Here is a 25361-nt window from a genome sequence, read left to right on the forward strand (position 1 = left end):
CGTGCAAAAGTTCATTTATTTCAGTAATGCAACTTAAAAGGTGAAACTAATATATGAGACAGACTCATTACATGCAAAGCGAGATAGTTCAAGCCTTGATTTGTCATACTTTTAATGATTATGGCTTACAGCTCATGAAAACCCCAAATTCACAATCTCAGAAAATTAGAATATTACATTACAATAAAACAAGGATTGTACATAGAACAATATCGGACCTTTGAAAAGTGTAAGCATGCATATGTACTCAGTACTTGGTTTGGGCCCCTTTTGCATCAATTACTGCCTCAATGCAGCGTGGCATGGATGCTATCAGCCTGTGGCACTGCTGAGGTGTTATGGAAGACCAGGATGCTTCAATAGCGGCCTTCAGCTCTTCTGCATTGTTCGGTCTCATGTCTCTCATCTTTCTCTTGGCAATGCCCCATAGATTCTCTATGGGGTTCAGGTCAGGCGAATTTGCTGGCCAATCAAGCACAGTAATCCCATGGTCATTGAACCAGGTTTTGGTACTTTTGGCAGTGTGGGCAGGTGCCAAGTCCTGCTGGAAAATGAAGTCAGCATCCCCATAAAGCTCGTCTGCAGAAGGAAGCATGAAATGCTCTAAAATCTCCTGGTAGATGGCTGCATTGACCCTGGACTTAATGAAGCATAGTGGGCCAACACCAGCAGATGACATGGCTCCCCAAATCAACAGAGACTATGGAAACTTCACACTGGATTTCAAGCATATTGCAGTGTGTGCCTCTCCATTTGTCCTCCAGACTCTGGGTCCTTGGTTTCCAAATGAGATGCAAAAGTTGCTCTCATCAGAAAAGAGGACTTTGGACCACTGAGCAACAGACCAGTTCTTTTTTTCTTTAGCCCAGGTAAGATGCTTCTGACATTGTTTGTTGTTCAGGAGCGGCCTGACAAGAGGAATACGACATTTGAAGCCCATGTCCAGGATCCGTCTGTGTGTGGTGGCTCTTGATGCATTGACTCCAGCCTCAGTCCATTCCTTGTGAAAGTCCCCAACACTTTTGAATAGCCTTTTCCTGACAATCCTCTCCAGGCTGTGGTCATCTCTGCTGCTTGTGCACCTTTTTCTTCCACACTTTTCCTTTCCACATAACTTTCTATTAATGTGCTTTGATAGCATACTTTGGGAACATCCAACTTCTTTTGCAATTACCTTTTGAGGCTTTCCCTCCTTATGGAGGGTGTCAATGATGGTTTTCTGCACAACTGTCAGGTCAGCAGTCTTTCCCATGATTGTGATTCCTACTGAACCAGACTGAGAGACCATTTAAAGGCTCAGGAACCCTTTGCAGGTGTTATGGCTTAAGTAGCTGATTAGAGTGGGACACTTTGAGCCTAGAATATTGAACCTTTCCACAATATTCTAATTTTCTGAGATTGTGAATTTGGGGTTTTCATGAGCTGTAAGCCATAATCATCAAAAGTATGACAAATCAAGGCTTAAACTATCTCGCTTTGCATGTAATGAGTCTATCTCATATATTAGTTTCACCTTTTAAGTTTCATTACTGAAATAAATGAACTTTTGCACGATATTCTAATTTTTCGAGTTTCACCTGTAGAATCCTACATAAAATGTTCTCTTTATCTTATCAAACCTGTCTCTCTCACATGCACAAACTTTTATCTGCTTGTCTTTTAATTCACAAATATACAAAATAGCAAATATCTATTTAATACAGAGGAAGTTCTCCAGCTTTCAAACACCAAAAGTAAAATAAATTTTTCAAATGTACAAAAATATTTTTTTATTAAAAAAGCAGTATTTTTTTTTAAAAGGACAATGCTACCGAATCAAATGTAAACATCTCTAAGTTCAGCTGTTGACAGAGGCAAGGAAAGATTACTCTGAAAGCGTTTACAGTATCAGCAGGTGAGAAATTATTATGGCAAAAAAGCAGCATAAGTCTCAGGAAGCCGTAATTTATCGAAGTCGGTCCCAGCGCCAGATGCTGGCATCATCACACACAGCTATAAGGATACTACTATCTCTGCTAAAGCTGGTTTGTCGAATAGCAGCAGCACACTTTGGATGAGTAAGAGTTGTGCACCTATTAAAGAAATTAAGTATTACGTTTCTTTGAAAGGAAGAAAGCATCTTGGACAATGTAGAAAAGGAGCTAAATGTTTTAAACTTCATTTTAAGAAGTCATCTTCCCACAACCTCACAGAATACTATGCCCAAACATAAAATAAATCAAGATTTAATGAATTTGAAAAAGTGGATCCTGGTTTAATAACTTCAGATTAAACACATGGATTCGTTCAAAAAGAAATATTTCTCCAGGCTAAAAAAAAAGCTGATGGAAGAAAGAAGGGGGAAAATACTTCTACCATGTTATTGCATGTAAACTCTAATCTAGGCTTAAATTTTTGGAATTGTGATAAAGGTATGCTCTGGTAAATGACCATGAGGGGGTTATATCAGTTAAATCTATGCTGTCTATAACGGTTCAGGTTGTGGAAATCCTTAATTTGTTACAGGCATATTAGAAAATCATGAAGTGCTGATTTTTATCTGTCAAATACTTGTTTAGAAATTCAGATGCAGTAGCCAAAATGTGTCAATATACTGTATGCTCCCATGCATTCATGAAGCCCATTCACTAATTTAAGCACATATAAAAGGTGAAAAATCACGTGGACAAAATCTCATTCCCATTTTACATATGCATAAGTAAAACTATTTAAATTTAATGGTACCCTGCTTTAAGAGACAGGGTTTCCCTCAGTTAACTCATTAAAATAAGGGTGTCAAACTCAATTTCATTTGCGGGTCACATCAGGGTTGTTTGACCTTGGGGGGAGGCGTGGCCGGCTTGATGTCACTCATGTCAGAGATGCCTGTGGTGGCATGAGCGCTCTGCCAGCGAAAACGGGCTCCTGAGCTCTGTTTTTAGTTGCAACGGCCTCCTGCAACCCTCTGCCAGTGAAAATGAAGCTCAGGAGGGCCGGCCGCAGGTAGCCCTCCCAAGCTCCATTTTTGCTGGCAGAGGCACCTTTGCTGTTTCCAGGGTGGCCCCATGGGCCAGATCTAAGCATCCCATGGGCCTTGAGTTAACACCCCTGCATTACAATGAGGGTTTACTGTACATTCTTAATCGGAAATAAAAGTGAGATCATACGTAAGTCATTAAGGGGTTCAAGTAGGTACCTATATCCCAGTTTATAGTGGCAACCTCCCCTCATTGTTGAACAAAAGGCATACCAATTAAAACTATCCATGTTTCCAACTACAATTTTAAACATCACATTTTAAAAGGTATATGTGCATGTTTCACAGTGCTTACAAGAACTGGAACAGTATCAAAGATTTATTTATGCTTACTTTGCTTTATGTGGATCTTCTACTTCTAAGTCCCATACGTAAAGTTTCCCAACTTGATTGCCCAATGCCAGCATCTGGAAGATACATGTACTCAATCCTGTACCACGGACACAAGGATCAAAGGATCTAAAATGTTCAATATTGCAGCCTACTACTTTGGGTTACAGAGATGTTGTAATTCATATTTACTTCAACGAACATATATTCAAACCCTTCCTACTCAGGCAACTCAATAAATGCCTGGAGCTTAATTCCTGCCCCAAATAAATTGTTCAAGCTGTGTACTAATTTTAGTAATAGAATCATCACTCCACATTTGTAAGCATTTTAGAAAAATGGCTTTCTCCATGGTCCTGAACTATGGTTTAGTAATGTATAGGTAATTCTCAACTTACCACCTTTTATTTAGTGATCAAAGGTATAGCAGCACTGAAAAAAGTGACTTATGACCATTGTCCATATAACTGTTATGGCCTCTCCATGGTCACGTGATCAAAATTTGCATGTATTTATGGCAGTTGCAGTGTCCTGGGGTCATGTGATCACCTTTCGCGACCTTCTGACATAGCCAATGGGAAGGCCAGATTCACTTCAAACTCGTACTGCTAATTTAACAACTGCAGTGATTCACTGAATAGTGAAAGATTGTAAAATGGGAAAAAACTTACTTAAAAACTGTCTCACTTAACAACAGAAATGTTGGGCTCAACTGTGATTGTTGAGGACTACCTGTACAAATGAAGTTTATCCTGGTGATGTCCCTTCTTCTCTAGTAAGGCTATAATGAAATATTTTGTACCGCTGAACATTTTTAACAGAAGTAATTCACAAAACCCTACACATTGTGGTTTAGGTCTGTAGAGGTAGGTCAAAGGTCGTAGTGCCAGGCTAAGAGCAGCACACTGCCTTAGCTCATGCTCTATGATCTCATTTTGGCTTTGATCTGCATTATCTCACCTTCAGAAGATGGCATCTTGAGAGGGGGGTGAATAGTTTCTACCAATTAGAACACTGTCCTGCCTTTTTGTCTGCCTGTAAAAACTGTATAAAAAATAAAGCTCTCTGTGAAAGCGAGAGAGACATCTTCGCACAGAGCAAAAGCCTGGATCTCTGATTTACAACATAGGTCACCCTTCCCCTGTTCAGTGATCTCCAAAAGTGTAGACTATCGCCTTGAAATTGTAGCTTAACACAGCTGTAACACGCCAGATTGGGTAAGAGTCTGTAAAATGAAGAAGCCATTGTAATTAACACCACTTTTGGGGTGTGAATATACAGTTAAGTTACAGAGGCAGTTTGGTCTAGTGGTTCAGGCACTGGACTAGGAATGAGGAAGCCCAAGTTCTAGATCTGCCTTAGGCATGGAAACTGGCTGGGTGACTCTGGGTCCATCACTCTCGTCCTACGAATGAAGCAATTGCAAACCACTTATAAAAAATGTTGCCAAAGCTGTAGAAACTTGTCAAGGCTGATTCAAAGGCTTCAGCTATTTAAAAGTAGGTCATCGTGTACTAATAAGGTCATCGCTTGCTACAGCCAAGCATGTTCTCTATTAAGAACATGTGTAGATTCCCAACTGCAGAAACCATTTACACTGTGTGTGTTCTTTAAAAAAAAAAAAACTGGAAACCTCTAGCATTCTTCGTTCCAGAAAAATTCCATTCCCCAGTCGTGAAAATGTTCTGTACTAAGCTTTCTTTTCCATAGTGGAAATACTTATAGTCATCCAAGAGACTGAATTCTTCACTTTAGAAATACATGGGAAACACAGTATTGGCACAACAGCAAGCATTGCTGACTGGCGAGAATGAAGTCTGACTGAATTATCTGTTGTCTTTGTCCAGTTGCCTCTTGAAAAAGCAGACAACAGAATAACAGAGATGGAAGGGACCTTGGAGGTCTTCTAGTCCAACCCCCTGCTTAGGTAGGAAACCCTATACCACTTCAGACAAATGGTTATCCAACATCTTCTTAAAAACTTCCAGTGTTGGAGCATTCACAACTTCTGGAGGCAAGTTGTTCCACTGATTAATTGTTCTAACTGTCAGGTAATTTCTCCTTAGTTCTAAGTTGCTTCTTTGGGATATCCACTCTGTTGACTTACTGTTCTCATTCCATTGCCGATATTATTTTGAACACCTGAATTGCTTTCCCCATTTCCCAGAAAAATCATCCGAAGAGCTCTGGTGGCGCAGAGGTTAGACTGCATTACTGAAGGCTCCTTCTGCTGACTGCCGGCTGACTGCAATTTGGCAGTTCGAATCTCACCAGGCTCAAGGCTGATTCAGCCTTCCATCCTTCCGAGGTCGGTAAAATGAGGAGCCAGATTGTTGGGGGCAACAGGCTGACTCTGTAAACCGCTCAGAGAGGGCTGTAAAGCATTGCGAAGCGGTATATAAGTCTAAGTGCTATTGCTATTACATCAATGAGATTCAAACACTACCCCCTGCAACTCGCATTTGGCCCGTGCCTGGCCTCTCATACCCAGTGTTCCTTACCTGTGGCTCTCACTGCTTTCCACTTAACATGTGCATCTCAGGGTTATGATGGCAACTAGGACGGCCTGGATTTCCACTGCTATGTGAAGCGGTCATGTGATGTCCCAGTCCCAATAATCATCATAACCGGAAGACTACCTTCAGTTTCTCGTTCACCCGTATCACCCAGAGGCATTCAGTAATGAAGCCCACAGAGCACCATGTAATCATGACAGACTCAAAAACCTAAAAAGTCTGTCATATTACATGCGTGTTACAGTTGATTGACTCAAGTCACTCACCCTGAATTTTCCTGTTCAATATTAATTCCTATACACAGATGGGCTGTTCAATCCCGATGAACCCTTCATACACTCAAGGTGCTTCACAGTACCTTACATTCAATTAAAGCCCCGGGTTACTCCTTATACAGGTGGTCCTCGACTTACAACAGTTTGTTTAGCAACCGTTCAGTTACAACAGCACTGGAAATAGTGACTTATAAATGTTTTTCACACTTATGACCATTGCAGCATCTCCATGGTCACATAATCAAAATTCAGTCACTTGGCAACTGATTCGTATTTATGACGGCTGCAATGTCCCAGGGTCATGTGATTTTCTGACCAACAAAATCAATGGGGAAGCCAGATTCATGCAACCACCGTGTTGCCAACTTAACAAGTGCAATGATTCACTTAACAACCGTGGCAAGAAAGGTCTTAAAGTGGGGCAAAACTCACTTAACAAATGTTTCACTTAGCAACAGAAATGTTGGGCTCAATTGTGGTCGCAAGTTGAGGACTACCTGTATTATTCTACTGCTCAACCGTATATGGTTTTTACCTTTTGCCAGAAATCCATAGAAAACCTCATATACCAAATATCACATTGGCTATAATCAAATCGCCCTAAAATAGTCACATTAGACTCGCTGGGCTTAATTTTATCTATGTTGTCTTCCATTTTGCCAGGTTTCCAACATACAATGGCATTTTCACAGGACTGCAGAGAGAAATAGAAAAAAATAAAAAAGCAATATTAGTGACAAAAATGTTCTCACTAACCCAAACTGCAGTTAATATGAAATGTTTAACATATATTAACAACTGTGTTTTATTTTGGAAAGAACTAGCAACAGGGCATAGATCTATACTCTACAATTTATTTACCTCAGACAGTAACCTATTTTTAAGCTGCCTTCTAGAAATCAAAACACAGATAATGGAAACAAAAAAAAGTAATTTTAAGATGAAAGAAATACCTTGGAAAGGATCAGATCACCCAGCCATCGCACACAGTCTACATAATTTCTATGTATATCTCTTGTAGAGAAGTCAGGGAAATGAATCTTTTGAGAAACAAAGGGCCTGCGGAGAAAAGGGAGACATGAAAAAACAGGAAAAATTGGGAGAAGAGGCCTGCACTGAATGCAACCATTACTGGTATGTTTAAATACAATTATTGGTCTCTGATTAAACACAATATATAAATACAGGTAATCCTCGACTTACAACAGTTCGTTTAGTGACTGTTCGAAGTTACAATGGCACTGTAAGAAAGGGACTTTCACCCTTACAATCGTTGCAGCATCCCAGTGATCACTGGATCAAAACTCCGGTTGCAGTGTCCCGGGATCATGTGACCACCTTCCGATAAAGTCAATGGGGAAGGATTCCCTTAGCAACCGTGTTACTAACTTCTCAACTGCAGTGATTCACTTAACAACTGTGGCAAGGAAGATGTAAAATGGGGTAAAACTCACTTAACAACCTTTTTGCTTAGCAACAAAAATGATGGGCTCAATTGTGGCCATAAGTCAAGAACTACCTGTAACGTATTGTGAGTCTAAAAACAAACATTGGTACAATTCCTCTTATGCCCCAGGTTCAGTGAAGCTATTCTAATTTTTGGGATATCTAAGAAAACTAGTATGTAATAAGAAACATGTAAGTAAGTTGAATGCACTAGCAATGGAATACTTAAGTGATCCTCAGGAAGAGATTAAGGACTTTAAAAAACAAAAGGTAAAAAAAATACGTGGTAGATATAAGGATACTTGGAAATGACAAAAAGGCCTGGAGAGACATAATGAACGGTATTGTAAAATAACATTAGTCTATTGTCTCCCCCCCCCCTTTTTTTTCTTCTTATTTTTTTTACTACTTCTTACTCCTTTTCTGTCTGCGTAATACTGCTTGCCTCCAAAGGCAACAGCATGATGTCCGTGTATTTATGTATGGAATACAGTTTCCTTTCATGTGTGAGCTTAGGAATTGATTTAAGTGTTAAACAAAAGTATGAAAACAAAAACACGTTATTGGTTTTTAATGCTGATATTGATTTATAAAGCTTTACCCTTTCAGTGTTTCAGTAAAGGGCACTTTTATAAAATTCTATAAAGCAAGTCTTACATAACCCAATAAAATGAAATACAGGTGCAAAAGTCGGAATCCTATGCACATGATGGTCGTATAGTAGTATAAATCCAGAGTTTTCGTCCCCCTCAAAAAACAACCCTGTAAGACAGAGAGGCAGTGATTGGTCCAGATCCAACCAATGTACTTTTGTGACTGACAATGGATAAGAACCTGGGTGTCCCTACTCCTAATCTAGGCCCAAACTCTCAGTTTTGAGATTAACCCGTTTCTAAATCCATGCATTTACCAGTTGTAGATTGGAGGATACATGATTTCATAAGGAGACTTTTAGACTCAAAAGGGAAGTATAACACTGGGATCAGGACTGTTTCTTACCTATTCGTTTTATTGGGATTGTACTCATAGGATTCTTTGATGGCATTTATCATTCTCTTTGAATTGATTCGCCAGAGCTTTAGAGAGTGATCCATGCCACAGGACATTATCTTCTCACCAAGCAGATCATAATCCTGTATGCAAAACACACCAAGGCACAGCTTTTAAGTTTTGCATCCAATATTCAAAGCAAAGCAAGACAACACCCCAGAAAATGCTCCCATCTCCAAATGAACCTTATCACAAAGTGTTCGTAATTGTTTAAGTTTTCTCAAGTTTATAAAGTTTAATTTCAGTACAAAAATCAAAGTCAAGATGATTTCCAAAGGGTTTCTCAAACTACATAATAGTATTGGACTTACTGCACTTAAAACTTCATCTCTGTGTCCTTCGACCCCTCCAAATATCGCAACCAAAGTGTCAGTCTGAATGTTCCACAATCGGAGTGCATGATCTAGTAAAATACAAGAAACCAGATTAGATTGTGTCATCCATATGTAACTCACCATTAACATATTCCTCATTTATAACTATATATTATAGTGAACTACATCAAAGGTTAGTTAGAGATGCCAGAGAGATATAAATGCTTAATGAAAAGAAATAGGCCCAGATATCACATGAGATTTCAAGCATCTAGGCTGCCAAAGAGCTTCCATCTAACAGAGAAGGGGGAGGGGTGTCTCTTCAGGCTTATTTAATAACCATAACTTACTTCTAAAGAAAAAATCTTCAGTGGTATAAATTTTCAATGCAGCTACAAAAAGAAAGCATCTGCTCTCTCTCTGAAATAAAGCAAGCTTTTCAATAATTCCAAGTTTTACTTTGGAAAAAAAAATGTAACATTTGCTGCAACCACACAAGGTTCAAGGCTATAGTTCAAGCCTATCTTATTTCACTAGCCTAAAGGACAGCAACTGACAGCTTTCCTGATATTGCTGAATACAAATCCCAGCATCCCTCAGTGGTGTCCCTGCTTCCTAGAAAAATGTAAATAAGCAGCATTTGGAATAGCCTTGCAGAACATGTGGCCTACTAATGGTTTTAAATAAATCAATAAATTCACTGCCATCCCCAAAGATGCACCAATGAGTGCTTCTTATACCTCTAGTCTAGGCCCTACCACTGCCAGCCCCAGCACTACTGCCATTACCCTAGCCACCAAACAGGTGATTTGAGCGCCAGATATTCATTCTCCTGTGGCTCATAGTGATTTTTCATTTATCAATGTGGCCTTTTCTCTTTTACAAGCTGTGCAGCCTTAGAATATCATGTTTGCGTAATAAACCATAGTCTGACCATAGCTCACAGTAGGGAACAAAATCATGAACATTAAAGGATAATACTGTTTTCTTGTGCCTTGTGATCAGGAAATCCACCTTCTTTGTACATTGATAGATTTCAAATTGTCTTTAAATGTTGCTGATCTTTGTACTGCTGATAGAAAGGGGTATTAAACCAGAACAAAGTAGAAGTGGGAAATATCTATGCCAAATCAGAAAGAATTCCTCCATTTTTTTAAAAAAAATTGATTTATATGCCGCCCTTCTCCGGGGACTCAGGGCGGCTTACAATGCGTTAAGCAATAGCCTTCATACTTTTGTATATTTATACAAAGTCAGCTTATTGCCCCCACAAACTGGGTCCTCAATTTACCTACCTTAGAAAGGATGGAAGGCTGAGTCAACCTTGAGCCTGGTAAGATTCGAACTTACAGTAATTGCAGACAGCTGGTGTTAATCACAATGCTATCAGTCTGCTGAGCCACCAGGCCCTTTTTACGCTTTTAGTATAATGAACCTGGCAGTCAATTTCATTTTTAAACAATGAGGTGCCCAATAATCTTGCAATACAATCTTTTATTAGATTAAACTAATTTCACACTGTTCTTGAAAATCCTTAACCAATGTTTTGTTACAACTGGCTATTCCGTTTTCTCAAGTTCTATCTAGCCAATAATAAATCTCTCTCTTAGCAGCACTCTATAAAACAATGGAGAGTATGCTTTTTCTAATACTCTCTATCCACCATTAAAGTTTTATAACTTTTTAATATGATGCTTTGTTAATTTCACAGCCAACCTTGTTCTCCTTCTTGCTGGTACAAAAAAAGGCCACGAATACAGTATATTACTCATAAAAACTGTTAAAAGGAATTTATTCTCCTACCTTTGCTAACAGACAAGAGAAGATTTGGATCCCTCGGGTGAAATTTCAATTCATTTATTGCATTTCCGTGGCCCACATAGTGCTGCAATAAAATTCAGAGATTAGTTTCCTTGTGGCAACACACAAGCCTGCCTTATCCCATCCCAGAGTTCTGATGCAACTAGTCCAGTACAGGCAGTCCTTGATTTGTGACCGTTCAAAGTTATGGCAGATTTCCCTGGGGATACTTACGACCTGGCTCTGAAGTTCCAATGGCCAGCCCACCCAGTCACATGACATTGGACACCAACCAATAGGCCTGAATTTACAGTTGTTTGCAGCATCCCAGTCACATGACATCTTACTAATGTTTCACCGAGAACCAGTACTTACTTCCGGTTTCAGCAAAAATGGCCCATAGTAAACCATTGGTTCGCTTTATGATTGTGGCAGTCACTTTACCAGCGCCTCAAAAAAGGTATAAAATAGTGTCAATCATGGGGGTGACTATCACAAATTATGACTGTGACGTCTTCATTATGGTTGTAACTCAAGGACTATCTGTAGTTAATCTTGAATGGTTTAAGGCAGGATTATTTCACAGATTTTCCTGGAGAGGCTGAACTTCAACCTCTTGCATGGTAAAGCATGACCTCTCTGGTCCCCATCTCACCCTACATATTTTCTACTAAGAGGCCAGAGACAATATTTGAACCTCATATTTATCTCTGGGATCAACTCACCTTTATACACTGCATCGTAATGGGGTTAATTATTCGAATAATGCCTCGGGAGCCAGCCACTGCCAGAAGAGGATGGCTTGTATTGCTGTCGTAAGTCCACGCACAAGTATAAAAGTTTTCATCTGCCTGAAGTATGTAGTTAAGTGCAATACACACAACTACGAACTTTCCACTGACAGGGATAAAAAAATGCTTTAAGAAACTCATTTGGGAAAAGTGGCAGCTTAAAAAGTATGTTAGTGATAGTTTATTCCTTCAGTCGTTCGCACAAATGATTTGCCATTTGACATAAAAATCAGTTACGAGCCAAGGGACGATTATGTTCAATATGTGCAGCAGCCATTAAAATATTAACAGCCCACAGCTTTGCAGCAGCTTTCTCTAGCTTAATTCTCTCCAGATGTTTCTGGAGAACAATTCCCATAAATTCCCTGCATAGTTACTGATTTGATGCGAGGACACCAGATGGAGAAGGCTATTCCAGGGAGCTAAAAGAGGAGGCAGAGGAGTTCATATGAGGTCAAAGGAATGGATAAAATCTGGAGGCAGCAGAGGCTGGAAAATGAGTGAAAGGATTGCTAGAAATTGCAAAACAGCTATTAAACTGTTCCCTGGGTGTCATTTCAATCCTTCTGAAACCCGTTTCTCTAAATCGCAGTCCTTATCCTGTTCTTAACTATAGCTCCTACTAGCCGTGCTTACATTCTCAGGACTCTGAAATACAGAAGGGGTTCATCACATACTCCAATCTACTATATTAGCTTTTATGCCAACCTTTCCCAATTTGGGATATTGGTGTGCGGGACTTAAGCTCCCACAATTACACCTGGCACAGTAACTCCCCACGGAATACCAGAGTTGGAAGGGATCTCTGTCTTCCAGGCCAACCCTATGCCCAAGCAGGAAACCCTATAGAAGTGATGGCTAATCTTTTTGGTGCCGAGTGCCCAAAGTGTGTGTGTGCGTGAATGCACATGCATGTGCCCGAACCCCCAAAATGCGATGCAAGTGTTCCCCGTGCATGCGCCCCACCCCAGTGCATGCACACGCATCCCCCGTGCATGGGCCCCGCCCCCCCCGCCCCCTGTTCTTGCACCCCATCCCGCCATTCCCCATTTTGGGCCTGGAAAGCCTGTACCAACCTGGAAGCCAAAATAGGGTATGGGAGCGCCATGCAAGGCCCCCCACACCCTTGAGCCTGGAAACCTTCCTGTACCAACCTGCACCCCTCTGCACATCTGCCCCCCCCCCCGCATGCACGGCAGCTAGCCAGCAGGAGGTGCGCGTGCATTCACAGTGAAGCTGGGCTGGGGCGACAGCTGGCGTGTCCACAGAGAGGGTTCTGCGTGCCACCTGTGGCACGCGTGCCATAGGTTCACCATCATGGCCCTATAACATTTCAGACAGGTTCCTGAGTAAAGTACTTTTTTCTTAAAAAAAAAATAAAATAACCATCACTAAGGTAAGTCCAAAAAAAAAAAAAAAAGCAGCCAGAGGAGATAAAACAAAAAGAACTTTAAGGAAGAAACAACATAAGAAGTACTACACAAAATAGTTAGGACCAGGGATGAAATCCAGCAGGTTCTGGCGAACCGGTAGTGGAATTTTTGAGTAGTTTAGAAAACCGGCAAATACCACCTCTGGCTGGCTCCAGAGTGGGGTGGGAATGGAGATTTTGCAATATCCTTCCCCTGCCACACCCACCAAGCCATGCCCACCAAGCCACACCATGCCCACCAAACCAAGCCCACAGAACCGGTAGTAAAAAAATTTGGACTTCACCACTGGTTAGGACCATTTGTAATCACACACACACACATATATCAACATTTACTTTTTTTCCAGCAATACTCTTAATTAGGTAGATGATTTCCTCCGAGTAAAAGAAATATTTTGGCAAAGCATTCAAAATACTTAAATAGCATCTTGAATATAGAACAATTGATAGCATATTTCTTATTGTTTACAAGCCCTTATTACTACTACAGAACCTTATGAAATAACCCGTTCTTCCAGGCAGGTTCAGGAAATGTGATGTGCTCAAAACCACCCTAAGAGACCATAGCAGAAAACTACAGTGATGCTGTCAATCCCTTTGAAACTGCAACATATGCAAAGGAAACCATGTGTCAGGGAGAAATGAGAAAAGGGAATAAAAGGGGGAAAGAAAACAGACATCATTATGCAGTTGGGACTAATAAGCAGTAAGATCCAACATCCCATAGGACAGAGCATCGTTTTATTTCACCCCCTCTGGAGAATTTTTTTTTATTTTGTGACATGGCCTAGTTAAAAAAAGAGAAATATGATGCCTCCCTGAAAACAATTCTAGAAACGTATGTAATGAAGGATACATCAGCATCCACATAGGATTGCAATAACCGTATTTCTCCTTGGGAATGGCATTCATATAAAGTTACCTGCAGATGGACAAAACACAAGAGGTTAAAGCTACGCCCTTCCATACCAAAGTTGAAAACTTCAAAGGTAACTTTTCTTAGCAGCAGGAAGGAAAGAAAAGGTACACAAATAGCTTAATTTAAATAGGCCCACAATGTATTTATCCAGCCATAATCTATTTCACCTGTTGCAGATCTGCTCAGATCTATCAATGTAACCTTGAATATCTATGTGCCTATAGATGTGTGTGTTTAACAACAAATACAATATAAGTCTTGGGGGAGCCAAGCGAACCTATGTTCCTCCTGCTGCAAAATTATATCATACAGTGTAATAAAAAAAACACAGAACAAGACAGTCAGTTTGATCCATCGGTTAAGATACGAGATGCATTTTCTGCCTTGAATTGCTTGTAAAACTAATTTTAAAAGATGGGATACAAATAAATAACAAGTCACAATTCAATCAGCTTAGGCTGCATTTTTAAACTCTGGTGAAATTCTCTGCTCCCCATATCCCCAGTGGAACAAAGTCCACTGCTTTTCATTCAAAAGCCTATGCTTCGGAGGCACACTCGGTAGGCTGCAGTCAGAAACCACTGCCAGCTTTGTTCCCTGCTGTCTCAATTCATCACAAGTTCCAAGAGTCAACTCATAAATTCAAAGGCACTGTTCAACTTTTCCGAAAACGGCACTCTATAACTTTCAAAAGTGGGACAGCAGACCCTCAGGAAGTCAAGAAGAAAGGAAGTTTGTGGAGTTTGTTGTGCTCTCTGAGCTTGGTTGTTTGCTTGCAGATGTTTCATTACCCAACCAGGTAACAACATTACTGCAAGTGAGTGTGGGGTTTGCTGCTGATGTTATCTAGTTGAGTAATGAAACATCTGCAAGCAAACAATTCAATTCAGAGAGTACTCAAGTACAACTTAAGTTCCTCACTAAACTACAGATAATCTATTGTATTGGAAAGAAAGATGCCCAAGGCAAGTTTTAAGAAGCTACTCACTCGGTTGCTGCCAACAGTGGCAAATACCAGGGGATCGCCTTCCTTGCTGTGCCAATTAAACTGCACCCCAAATAATGGTTGACTGTGATCCTCCTGAAAAGGAAACCGCAAGTCAAGTTCAAACCATAGCATTTCATCCAGCATTAAAACAAGCTCAGAAGGGACATAAACAGGCTTAACAAAATTATTGTACAGGTAGTCGAGTTAGGACCATTTTTCAGGAACCCTTCAAAACTATGACAGTGCTGAACAAGGGGGACTTACGACCAGTCCTTGGAGTTCCGGCCATCGCAATGTTCCCAGAGTCATGGTCCAGGCGCTTGGGTGCCTGGCTTGCAATTATGTCACTGCCGTAAGCTGCGGTCACATACCTACCATTTGTGACCTTTCCTGTCGGCTTCCCACAAAATCCTGTAAGTTTCTCCTACTTCATTTTCTCCCAAGAAGCCCCACTATGGAGTACGGGATCCCGGGGACTTCATACTCCATAGTACACTTCTGCCCATCCTTGCTCTATAACTGCTCCCACCGCCTTCCCACACTTATTGCCCATCCTTGCCCGCCACAGGAGTAACGTCTACCTGCAGTACTCACTCATCCACCCTGCCCTTCCATCCACAGCTCTTACCCGCTGGCCTGCTTCTACAAGACTCCAGTCACATGGGGACCTCCCTTAACGACCTGCATGGTCAATGGGTTATGACAGCAACCAGGACGTCGCACTTTAAAACCATATCACTTAGTGACTGAAATTCATTTTCTAACCTTTTTTTTAAATAAGGGTCAATAATAGAAAGGATACAGCATGCCCACAAATAATACTGAACGCCATATAGTTACAAAATGACTAATCTACCCAAGTAAAAACTTGTGACCCCTTCCCCAAAGTGTTAAAATGGAGAGGTGGTATTATCAGAACACTAGATACCTTCCTCCTAGACCAGAGGTCTTCAAACTTGGCAGCTTTAAGACTTGTGGACTTCAACTCCCAGAATTTTGGGACTTGGTTCAGCAGCTAAGCAGTCCTCGACTTACAAGCATGCATTTAGTGACTGTTTAAAGTTATAGTGGCACTGAAAAAAAGACTTACATTTTTGTATGTAAGTGTCCTTGCACTTAACAATCATGACAGCATCACCCAGTCATGTGACCAAAATTCAGGCGCTTGGTAACCAGCATGTATTTATGATGGTTTCAGCATCCTGGAGTCATGACTTTCCAGTCGGGTTTCAGGTCTGGGCACAGCACGGAAACGGCATTGGTCGCGTTGGTTGATGATCTCTGGAGGGCTCGGGACAGGGGTTGCTCCTCTGTTCTGGTCCTGTTAGACCTCTCAGCGGCTTTTGATACCATCGACCATGGTATCATGCTGCACTGGCTGGAAGAGTTGGGGGTGGGAGGCACCGTGTTACGGTGGTTCTCCTCCTTTCTCTCCGACCGGTTGCAGTTTGTGTTGGCAGGGGGGCAGAGGTCGACCTTGAGGCCTCTCATTTGTGGAGTGCCACAGGGATCGGTCCTCTCGCCCCTTCTGTTCAACATTTATGTGAAGCCGCTGGGCGAGATCATCCGTGGCTTTGGGGTGAGATACCATCAGTACGCTGATGACACCCAGCTGTACATCGCCACCCCAGGCCACCCCAACGATGCCCTTGAAGTGATGTCCCAGTGCCTGGAGGCTGTGCGGATCTGGATGGGGAGGAACAGACTCAGGCTCAACCCTTCCAAGACTGAGTGGCTGTGGCTCCCGGCATCCCGATACAGTCAGTTGACTCCATCACTGACTATTGGGGGCGAGTCGTTGGCCCCCACAGAGAGGGCTCACAATCTGGGAGTCCTCCTGGACATGCAGCTGTCCTTGGAGGAACATCTGACGGCTGTAACCAGGGGGACCTTTTGTCAGGTTCGCCTGATTCGCCAGTTGCGGCCCTTTCTTGATCGGGATTCCCTGTGCACAGTCACTCATGCCCTTGTTACCTCTCGCCTGGACTACTGCAACGCTCTCTACATGGGGCTCCCCTTGAAGGGCACCCGGAGGCTCCAACTGGTCCAGAATGCAGCAGCGCGGGTAGTGATGGGAGCAGCATGGCGCTCCCATGTAACACCGCTCCTGTGCGAGCTGCACTGGCTCCCGGTGGTCTTCCGGGTGCGCTTCAAGGTGTTGGTTATCACCTTTAAAGCGCTCCATGGCATAGGGCCTAGCTATCTTTGAGACCGCCTGCTGCTACCGACGACCTCCCATCAACCCGTGCGCTCCCACAGAGAGGGCCTCCTCGGGGTGCCATCAGCCAAACAGTGTAGGCTGGTGACCCCCAGGGGGAGGGCCTTCTCTGTGGGGGCACCTACCCTCTGGAATCAGTTGCCCTCAGAGATAAGGAGAATCCAAGACCTCAGTGCCTTCCGTCGTGCCCTTAAAACCCATTTTTTCAAGCAAGCCGGGCTGGCTTAAGAAGAAATTTTTAAATGTTTTAATTGGTAGTGAGTTTTAATTGGGCCAAATTTATATATCTTTTAATTGTTTTTTAATATTTGTACTGCATGTTTTTTAATTCTGGCTGTACACCGCCCTGAGTCCTCAGGGAGAAGGGCAGTATAGAAATTCAATAATAAATAAATAAATAATAAAATGACATTCAGTAAGGGAAGCTAGATTTGCTGAACAAGCAACCGATTCACTTAATTTCAGGGATGTGCTTAACAGCCCTAACAAGAAAGGTCATACAATTGGGTGCAACTCACTTAACAACCACTTTGTTTAGCAACAAAAATTCTGGTTTCAATTGTGGTCGTAAGTCAAGGGCTATCAGCATTTGGATGAAAGACAACTATGGGGATACAAAGGCAGCAGCCTTTCTTGGGACAAAGAAAAGCATCCTGAAGAACAGCAGTGGTGAGCCAATTGCAAACTCTATAGATTATGTTCCTGAAATGCCAGAGAGACAAGGACATCTTTAGGGCATTTTAATATATAAAACTCTTAGGCAGCATTTTAGGAACAGGAAGGAAAGGTTTAGAAAAAAAAAAAGAGGCTAAAAGAGCAGAGGCTGAATTCAACAATTGAGTCTAGAAGCAACTCCAGAATCTGTTTCAATTAAATATCTTTTATCCAAAATAAAAACAATTGCTATAGCTTCTGTACTGAGTATGAGGGCTATGTTTCTAGTCCTCTCTAAGAATGTCATGAAGGAAACCCAAGTTATAATGTTCAGCTGCTGTTCTTAGCCATTCCCCAAAAAGAAAGTGCACCCTTCAATTTCCTGTCAACAGCTAAAATACAATTTCCTGTTGTTCCAGTTATATCTAGGTATACCTCCCATAACAATAAGGTGCATCTGAACTTGTAACAAAGATATTTTTTAAAAACGATGAAGAGATGGATTTTCTGAAAATGTAACAATAATGTGGTATAACTAATACTTGGAGGATATATCTTGAACAATCTTATCTCACAAAGAGAATGCACTACAAGTGCATTAATTTTTTTTAACGATTTTCCTAATTTTGGGAGTGAGCAGCTTTCTACCAAGTTGGACCAGTATCCATTTTAAGGAGGTATGGGGGAATCGAAGCCCTGTTTTGTGGTGATAAGGCTGACCTTCTGTTGAAGATTCATTTGTTTCCAAGATTGCCTTTCATCCAGAAAAGAGCTGAATATGGAGCTTTTCAAGAGAGCTTTGGCAAGATCTGATGCTATACATTATGTTTTGAGTTTTTACCTGTTTTAGGATTTTTGCATTTATTGTGTTTTTGTACCTTGATAACCATCAAAATATGTTGTGACATACAAATTTGATTAAAAAATAAATAGTATTTAATCAGGCAGCAGCAAACTCATGAAATACTTAAGCCTGCAAATACCTTGAGGCTGTTCACACATTTAAATGAATATTTGCATTTCTTTGACTTCCATTTTCCTTTCCCCCAACTTTTCCTTCCTGGAGCATTCGGAGTGTTCGTAGGGGTGTCAGGGCGTTCAGTGTTAGTACCACTCTCTATACTAACAGCATCATCCTGGAAACAAAAAACAAGATGGATTTCATAACAAACCAAAACCAGCAACAGCAATGTCTGAAATGCAGAAATTTTCCAGAATGATTGGAAAAACACAAGTTTCTGAATAGATTAGCTAAGAATATTCTACAAACACTAAATACTCGCCTTTTATAATCCTGCTTCATAATACTGGCACTTATAAACAAACAACTGAAATTAATAATGAACCCAGTAGGGAACAGCATGTTTGCAAACAGCCATTTTTGTTTCATTTTATAAAACATTCAGTATGGCATGTTGCAAGTTTAAGGCTCCAGTATCTTTTTCAGACTCTGGGCACCAAGCTTTGCTTTAAAATTAAAATCAATAGATGGTTTTGCTAGGAAATATGGGCACAACTCGTTGTGCCCACGTGACACCCTTCCTGCGCGAGCTGCACTGGCTCCCAGTGGTCTTCCAGGTGCGATTCAAGGTGTTGGTCACCACCTTTAAAGCGCTCCATGGCATAGGACCCAGGTACCTTCGAGACCGACTTCTGCCACCAATAGCCTTCCACCGGCCAGTTCGCTCCCACAGAGAGGGTCTCCTCAGGGGGCCATCGGCCAAGTTATGTCGGCTGGTGACACCGAGGGGGAGGGCCTTCTCTGTGGGAGCCCCAACCCTGTGGAATGAACTGCCCCCGGAAGTGCATAAGATCTCCGATCTCCGGGTATTTCGCTGTACACTCAAGACCCTGTTGTTCCGCCAGGCTGGGCTATCAACATAATAATTTTAAATTGGGTGTTTTAAATTTCTGGGGTTTTAAATTGAGCCGAATTATTTAATAATTTTAAATTATTTTAATTGATGTTTGTCTTGTACTATTAATAGGCTGTACACCACCCTGAGTCCTTCAGGAGAAGGGCGGTATAGAAATAAAATTATTCTATTATTCTATTCTATTCTATTCTATTCTATTCTATTCTATTCTATTCTATTTTCTATTCTATTCTATTCTATTCTATTCTATTCTATTCTATTCTATTCTATTCTATTCTAAATATTGGCCAATAAATTGGTTTGACTGGGTTGCTAAACTCTTACTAGGACAGAAACCTTCTGCCTAGCCAGTGCTACCTCTGAATTCAAGAATGACCGTTTTATGCTTGAATATTCTGAAAATAAAATAGAGGCAAATTAAGAAGCTTATCCCTGACATGTTTATTTTCTATTTCAATAAGTTTATTTTAACATAGGCTTTTTACCTATGAAAATAAAATCTATTACCAGGGAATGCCCATTGTCCCTAGGTGATAATTTAAGGGAGGATTATATTACAATATACCTGAGGGAGCACAGCCATTCCCTTTTCAAACTGGTGCTTCCAGACCCATCATCCCCAATCAACACATGGAAACGATGATAGGAACTGTAACTCTGCCTTTAACATCCACAATCAAAATACACATAGTCCTCCACTTACAATCAGAATTGAGCCCAAAATTTATGTTAAGTGAGAAATGTAAATGAGTTTTGCCCCATTTTACGACTTTTCTGCCACGTTTGTTAAGGGAATCACTGCAGTTTTTGAATTAGTATCCCGGTTGTTAAGTGAATATGGCTTCCCCATTGACTTTGCTTGTCAAAAGGTTGCAAAAAGTGATCACATGACCCCCAGGACACTGCAAAGGTCATAAATATGAACCAGATGCCGAGCATCTGAATTTTGATCACATGACCATGGGGATGCTGCAAAGGTAACTGTGAGGTTATAAGTCACTTTTTTCAGAGCCATTGTAACTTTGATGATCAGTCACTAAATGAACTGTTGTAAATCGAGGACTACCTGTATTTGAGCTGGGAGTAATGGGATTACAGTTGCACCTTCACTCTCCAACCCCATCATCCCCAAATAACATACAAAATTGGGAATGATGGGATTTATAGTTCCACCTTCTCTTTCCAACCCTATCATTCCCAGCCAACATAACAAGGCTGGGAATGATGGCGTTACAGTTCCACCTTCACTCTCCAACCCCATCATCCCCAGATAATAACAAGGCTGGTGATGATGGGATTAGAGTTCCACCTTCTCTTTCCAGCCCTATCATTCCCAGCCAACATAACAAGGCTGGTGATGATGGGATTAGAGTTCCACCTTCTCTTTCCAGTCCTATTGTTCCCAGCCAACATAACAAGGCTGGGAATGATGGGATTAGAGTTCCACCTTCTCTTTCCAGCCCTATCATTCCCAGCCAACATAACAAGGCTGGGAACGATGGGATTAGAGTCCCACCTTCTCTTTCCAACCCTATCATCCCCAGCCAACATAACAAGGCTGGGAACGATGGGATTACAGTTCCACCTTCTCTTTCCAGCCCTATCATTCTCAGCCAACATAACAAGGCTGGTGATGATGGGATTAGAGTTCCACCTTCTCTTTCCAGTCCTATTGTTCCCAGCCAACATAACAAGGCTGGGAATGATGGGATTAGAGTTCCACCTTCTCTTTCCAGCCCTATCATTCCCAGCCAACATAACAAAGCTGGGAACGATGGGATTAGAGTTCCACCTTCTCTTTCCAACCCTATCATTCCCAGCCAACATAACAAGGCTGGGAACGATGGGATTACAGTTCCACCTTCTCTTTCCAGCCCTATCATTCTCAGCCAACATAACAAGGCTGGGAACGATGGGATTAGAGTTCCACCTTCACTCTCCAACCCCATCATCCCCAGCCAACATAACAAGGCTGGGAACGATGGGATTAGAGTCCCACCTTCTCTTTCCAACCCTATCATCCCCACAATCCCATCACAAAGCTGGGAATAATGAAGTTGGAAGTCCCTTTTTCACTCTCCTGGCTTATCATCCCCATATCTGGGGCGGGAGGGGGGAGTGATAGGAGTTGGTAGCCACATCTCTCTGAAGGGCTATCCCCAGCCTCCCCCCCTCATGGTTGCTAGGAGACTGGCAAGGCCTGGGCCCCGACCACCTTGGACCTTCCCCAAGGAGGCCGGGAAGGCGAAAAGCCCCTTCAATTGCCTTCTCGCCGGGGGCCGCTCACATTTTCGTCTCCCGAAAGGTCACCGGGGTTGCTGTTCTCGTCGCTGCTGAGCTTCTGCTTCTTGGTCGGCATATCCGTTGCCGCCGTCGCCGTTGTTGCCGCTGCCGCCGCCGCCGCCGCTTCAGGCGCCTCGTTTCTCCCGCCGGCTCCACGCCTCCTCTCAGACATCTTCCCCGCCCCTCGCGCCCGGCCGTAAAGCGCGGACGAGGAACCCGCGCCGACGCAGAAGAGACCTGCCGGGCGCCCTGTTACAGTAGTTCTTCCGCCGTAAAGCGCAAACAGGTTTCCCCTCTTATGGTGTCGCAAAGCTTTCCCCCCCTCCCCCCAAAAATAGAAGCTACACCGTCGGAGAAAATGTCCAAGGCGGCCCCGTGCGCATGCGCAGCGGGCGCGAATTGGCGGGCCGCCAAGCGGCCGCGCGGCCCCAGATCCCTCATGCCCTTGTTTTTTCTCCACCCACCACCCAAATTTAGATTTTGGAAAGCTGCTTTCAAAGAAAGCGCTTATTTTGGGGCTCGTAAAGAACAAAACCCTGTATGTGTCAGTTTTAGGAACTGATTTTTGAAAGGAATTTAAAACAAACATGCAAAGAATAGAATAGAATAGAATAGAATAGAATAGAATAGAATAGAATAGAATAGAATAGAATAGAATAGAATAGAATAGAATAGAATAGAATAGAATAGAAAGAGGAAGAGGAAGAATAGCATAAAGTAGAATAGAATAATACAATACAATACAATACAATAGAATTCTTTATTGGTCAAATATGATTGGACACACAAGGAATTTTTCTTCAGTGCATAAGCTCTCAGTGTACATAAAAAATATATTCATCAAGAATCATAAGATACAACACTTAGTAATAGTCATAGGATACTAAATAAGCAATGAAATCATACTAGGAACTAAATCATGGGCCTGGTGACTCAGCAGACTGATAGCATTGTGATTAACACCAGCTGTCTGCAATTACTGTAAGTTCGAATCTCACCAGGCTCAAGGTTGACTCAGCCTTCCATCCTTTCAAAGGTAGGTAAATTGAGGACCCAGTTTGTGGGGGCAATAAGCTGACTTTGTATAAATATACAAAAGTATTAAGGCTATTGCTTAACGCATTGTAAACCGCCCTGAGTCTCCGGAGAAGGGCGGCATATAAATCAAATATATATATATATTTTAAACTGTTCTATGTGCTATTGCTATAATTTGACTACTATATTCATTTAGTAGTGGTAACTGGGCTTCCAGGCAGAGGCCTATATCAGTAAAGCAAGTGATGAGTGATGCTAGATATCCCTTAGTGAGAAAAACCTCTGAGACGTTCCTTGCCTATGGCAAAAGACAAGATGTGCAAGAAGTTATGTACTGAAAGCAACCTGTTTGGCCTGCATTGAAAATGTGGCAGTGGTGTCTTCCATTACACCTGAGGGCAGCGAGTTTTAGCCAACGGGCTTAAATAGATGCCACACGTTAGCTCCCTGCTCCCCACTCCTCATCACTCTCTTAAAGCTCTCAGCATTCTCCATCTAAAAAAGCATCTCAATAAGGATGTGTTCCTTCTTCCTCTGGAGTATACAGTAGTGGCCAAAATTGTGGAAACCTTTTGGGGAAAGTGTATTTTTGAGGTTTGATGGCTAATAACACCACTTTTTTTGGGGGGGGAGTTTCAAGATAATCCTATTCCACTGCTGGAATGGCCTGGGAATAGCCCAGACCTTAACCCAATGGAAAATCTATGGAGCCGACTAAAGAAACTTGTTAGTCAGAAGCGACCCAGCAATAAAACCCAGTTAATAGAAGCAATCATTCAATCTTGCTTTCACATTATAACAGCTGCAGAACTAAAAGACTTGGGTCACTCCACGGGAAGACGTTGTAAGGCCGTCATTCATGCTAAAGGTTACCCAACTAAGTATTAACTGACATGCTGATAATTTTTGTATATCTCGTTTTTTCTTTGGTGATAATTTTTGTATATCTCATTTTTTCTACGTGTTTCACTTTTCTTTTTTATACTGTAACTGCTATTCTAATAGCAAATCCTTCATAAAAGTTGTTCTATTACATTCTTGATTAAATTATCTTTCCATTGATATATAATTTTATGGTACTACTATAAATAAAAGTGGTATTATTAGCTAGTTTTAGAAAATACACTTTTCCCAAAAGGTTTCCACAATTTTGGCCACTACTGTAGCTTGCAGCAGAACCTGGCAAGGCATTGTTTATACTCACAACAATGGTAAGGAAGTTTGGCATGTCTTGTTTAGACCTTGGCACAGAACCGGCAGCACTGGTCTTCCTGCATTGACATTGTTTGAAAGAATTTGGTTATAATAAAACCTCAGGGACGAGCCACACAATTCAATTTGACTTTCCACAAGTGTAATTTTTGCTCAGCAATTAACAGGACCAATGCATATGTATCTCCAAGCACAATCAGTCAAAAATTGGGCAGATGTTCTGTCATTTCTTCCTCAAACAGAAAAAGATGGCTTAACCCCCTTCATGGATCACTGACTGTCGGGCAAAAGTGCTTGTCGAGCTAAACAAAGTTATGCCATGCAGGGCAATGGTGGAATTCAATTTTTTTTTACTATCGGTTCTGTGGGCTTGGCTTGGTGGGTGTGGTGTGGCTTGGTGGGTGTGGCTTGATGGGTGTGGCAGGGGAAGGATACTGCAAAATCTCCATTCTCACCCCACTCCAGGGGAAGGATACTGCAAAATCCCCATTCCCTCTCCACTCTGGGGCCAGTCAGAGGTGGTATTTGCTGGTATTTCTCCGAACTACTCAAAATTTCCGCTATGACAAATAGGTCATAGTGGAGAGTTCTGACAAAACATACTCCATTGGAGAAGGAAATGGCAACCCACTCCAGGATCCTTGCCAAGAAAACCCCATGGACAGTACCAAAAGACTAAAATGAACACGAATTTGGGCAAACTGTGGGAGAGGAGTGGAGGACAGAGGGGCCTCGCATGCTATGGCAATGGTGTTGTCAAAAGTTGGACATAACTTAGCGACTGAACAACAACAAGGTGAGGTACAAATGCCAGCTATAGACTATCATCCTTGCATTTTCTATATATAATAAAATCCCCATACAGCCGCACATTTTTGGATTGTGACAAAACTACTGGTAGAACTCGATTTACATTCATTCATTCAACAACCATTCCAAGTTACGGTGGCACTGAACAAAGGGAATTACAACCTTTGTTAACTTCAGTCCCTGAAGTTATAATTCTTGCAGTGCCCGCCACGGTCATGTGATCAAAACTTGGATGCTTGGCAGACTTCCCACAGTTATGACTGCAGGGGCATTGCAATTCTCCCCATCCGCTTATAACTCCCTTCTATGCCTATGGAAATTCTCGGTCACCCAGGTCATGGTTGCCTCAAAGATGTTTTTCAAAAAGCATCTGGACTTGCTGTTTCTCTTTT

The 25361-nt window shown here is 41.8% G+C and overlaps 1 protein-coding gene across 2 annotated transcripts; it reads right to left on the minus strand.

Annotated features, from left to right (window-relative positions):
• Window positions 1-1642: 1642 nt before the first annotated feature.
• EED (embryonic ectoderm development) lies at window positions 1643-22081 on the minus strand. 2 transcript variants are annotated; one of them, XM_070944034.1, is made up of 12 exons: window positions 21914-22081; window positions 18733-18885; window positions 14878-14970; window positions 13827-13892; window positions 11473-11598; window positions 10751-10832; window positions 8945-9036; window positions 8583-8716; window positions 7091-7196; window positions 6673-6831; window positions 3350-3423; window positions 1643-2072 (listed from the first exon to the last, which is right to left on the minus strand). In XM_070944034.1, the coding sequence occupies exons 1-12, from the start codon at window positions 22079-22081 to the stop codon at window positions 1946-1948; spliced, it is 1380 nt and encodes a 459-aa protein (XP_070800135.1). In that variant the 3' UTR covers window positions 1643-1945. The 2 variants fall into 2 exon arrangements, with proteins under 2 accessions (XP_070800135.1, XP_070800136.1); XM_070944035.1 differs by lacking the exons at window positions 1643-2072; window positions 3350-3423 and adding an exon at window positions 4111-4127 and having other exon boundaries at window positions 21914-22073.
• Between the last annotated feature and the right edge of the window lie 3280 nt (window positions 22082-25361).

Source organism: Pituophis catenifer, unplaced genomic scaffold, assembly GCF_029215685.1.
Source record: "Pituophis catenifer annectens isolate HBS135680 unplaced genomic scaffold, rPitCat1.0.hap2 SCAF_4, whole genome shotgun sequence".
NCBI lineage: Eukaryota > Metazoa > Chordata > Lepidosauria > Squamata > Colubridae > Pituophis > Pituophis catenifer.

What these genes read in the sequence shown, in the direction of transcription:
- EED (XM_070944034.1), bottom strand. Translation starts at nt 22,081, where the DNA reads ATGTCTGAGAGGAGGCGTGGAGCCGGCGGGAGAAACGAGGCGCCTGAA. An exon ending in AATGTGTGAACAGCCTCAAG is followed by an intron (nt 14,971 to 18,732) that starts GTATTTGCAGGC and finishes TTTCCTTTTCAG; the next exon opens with GAGGATCACAGTCAACCATT. An exon ending in AATCCTATGTGGATGCTGAT is followed by an intron (nt 11,599 to 13,826) that starts GTATCCTTCATT and finishes TACATACTTCAG; the next exon opens with GCAGATGAAAACTTTTATAC.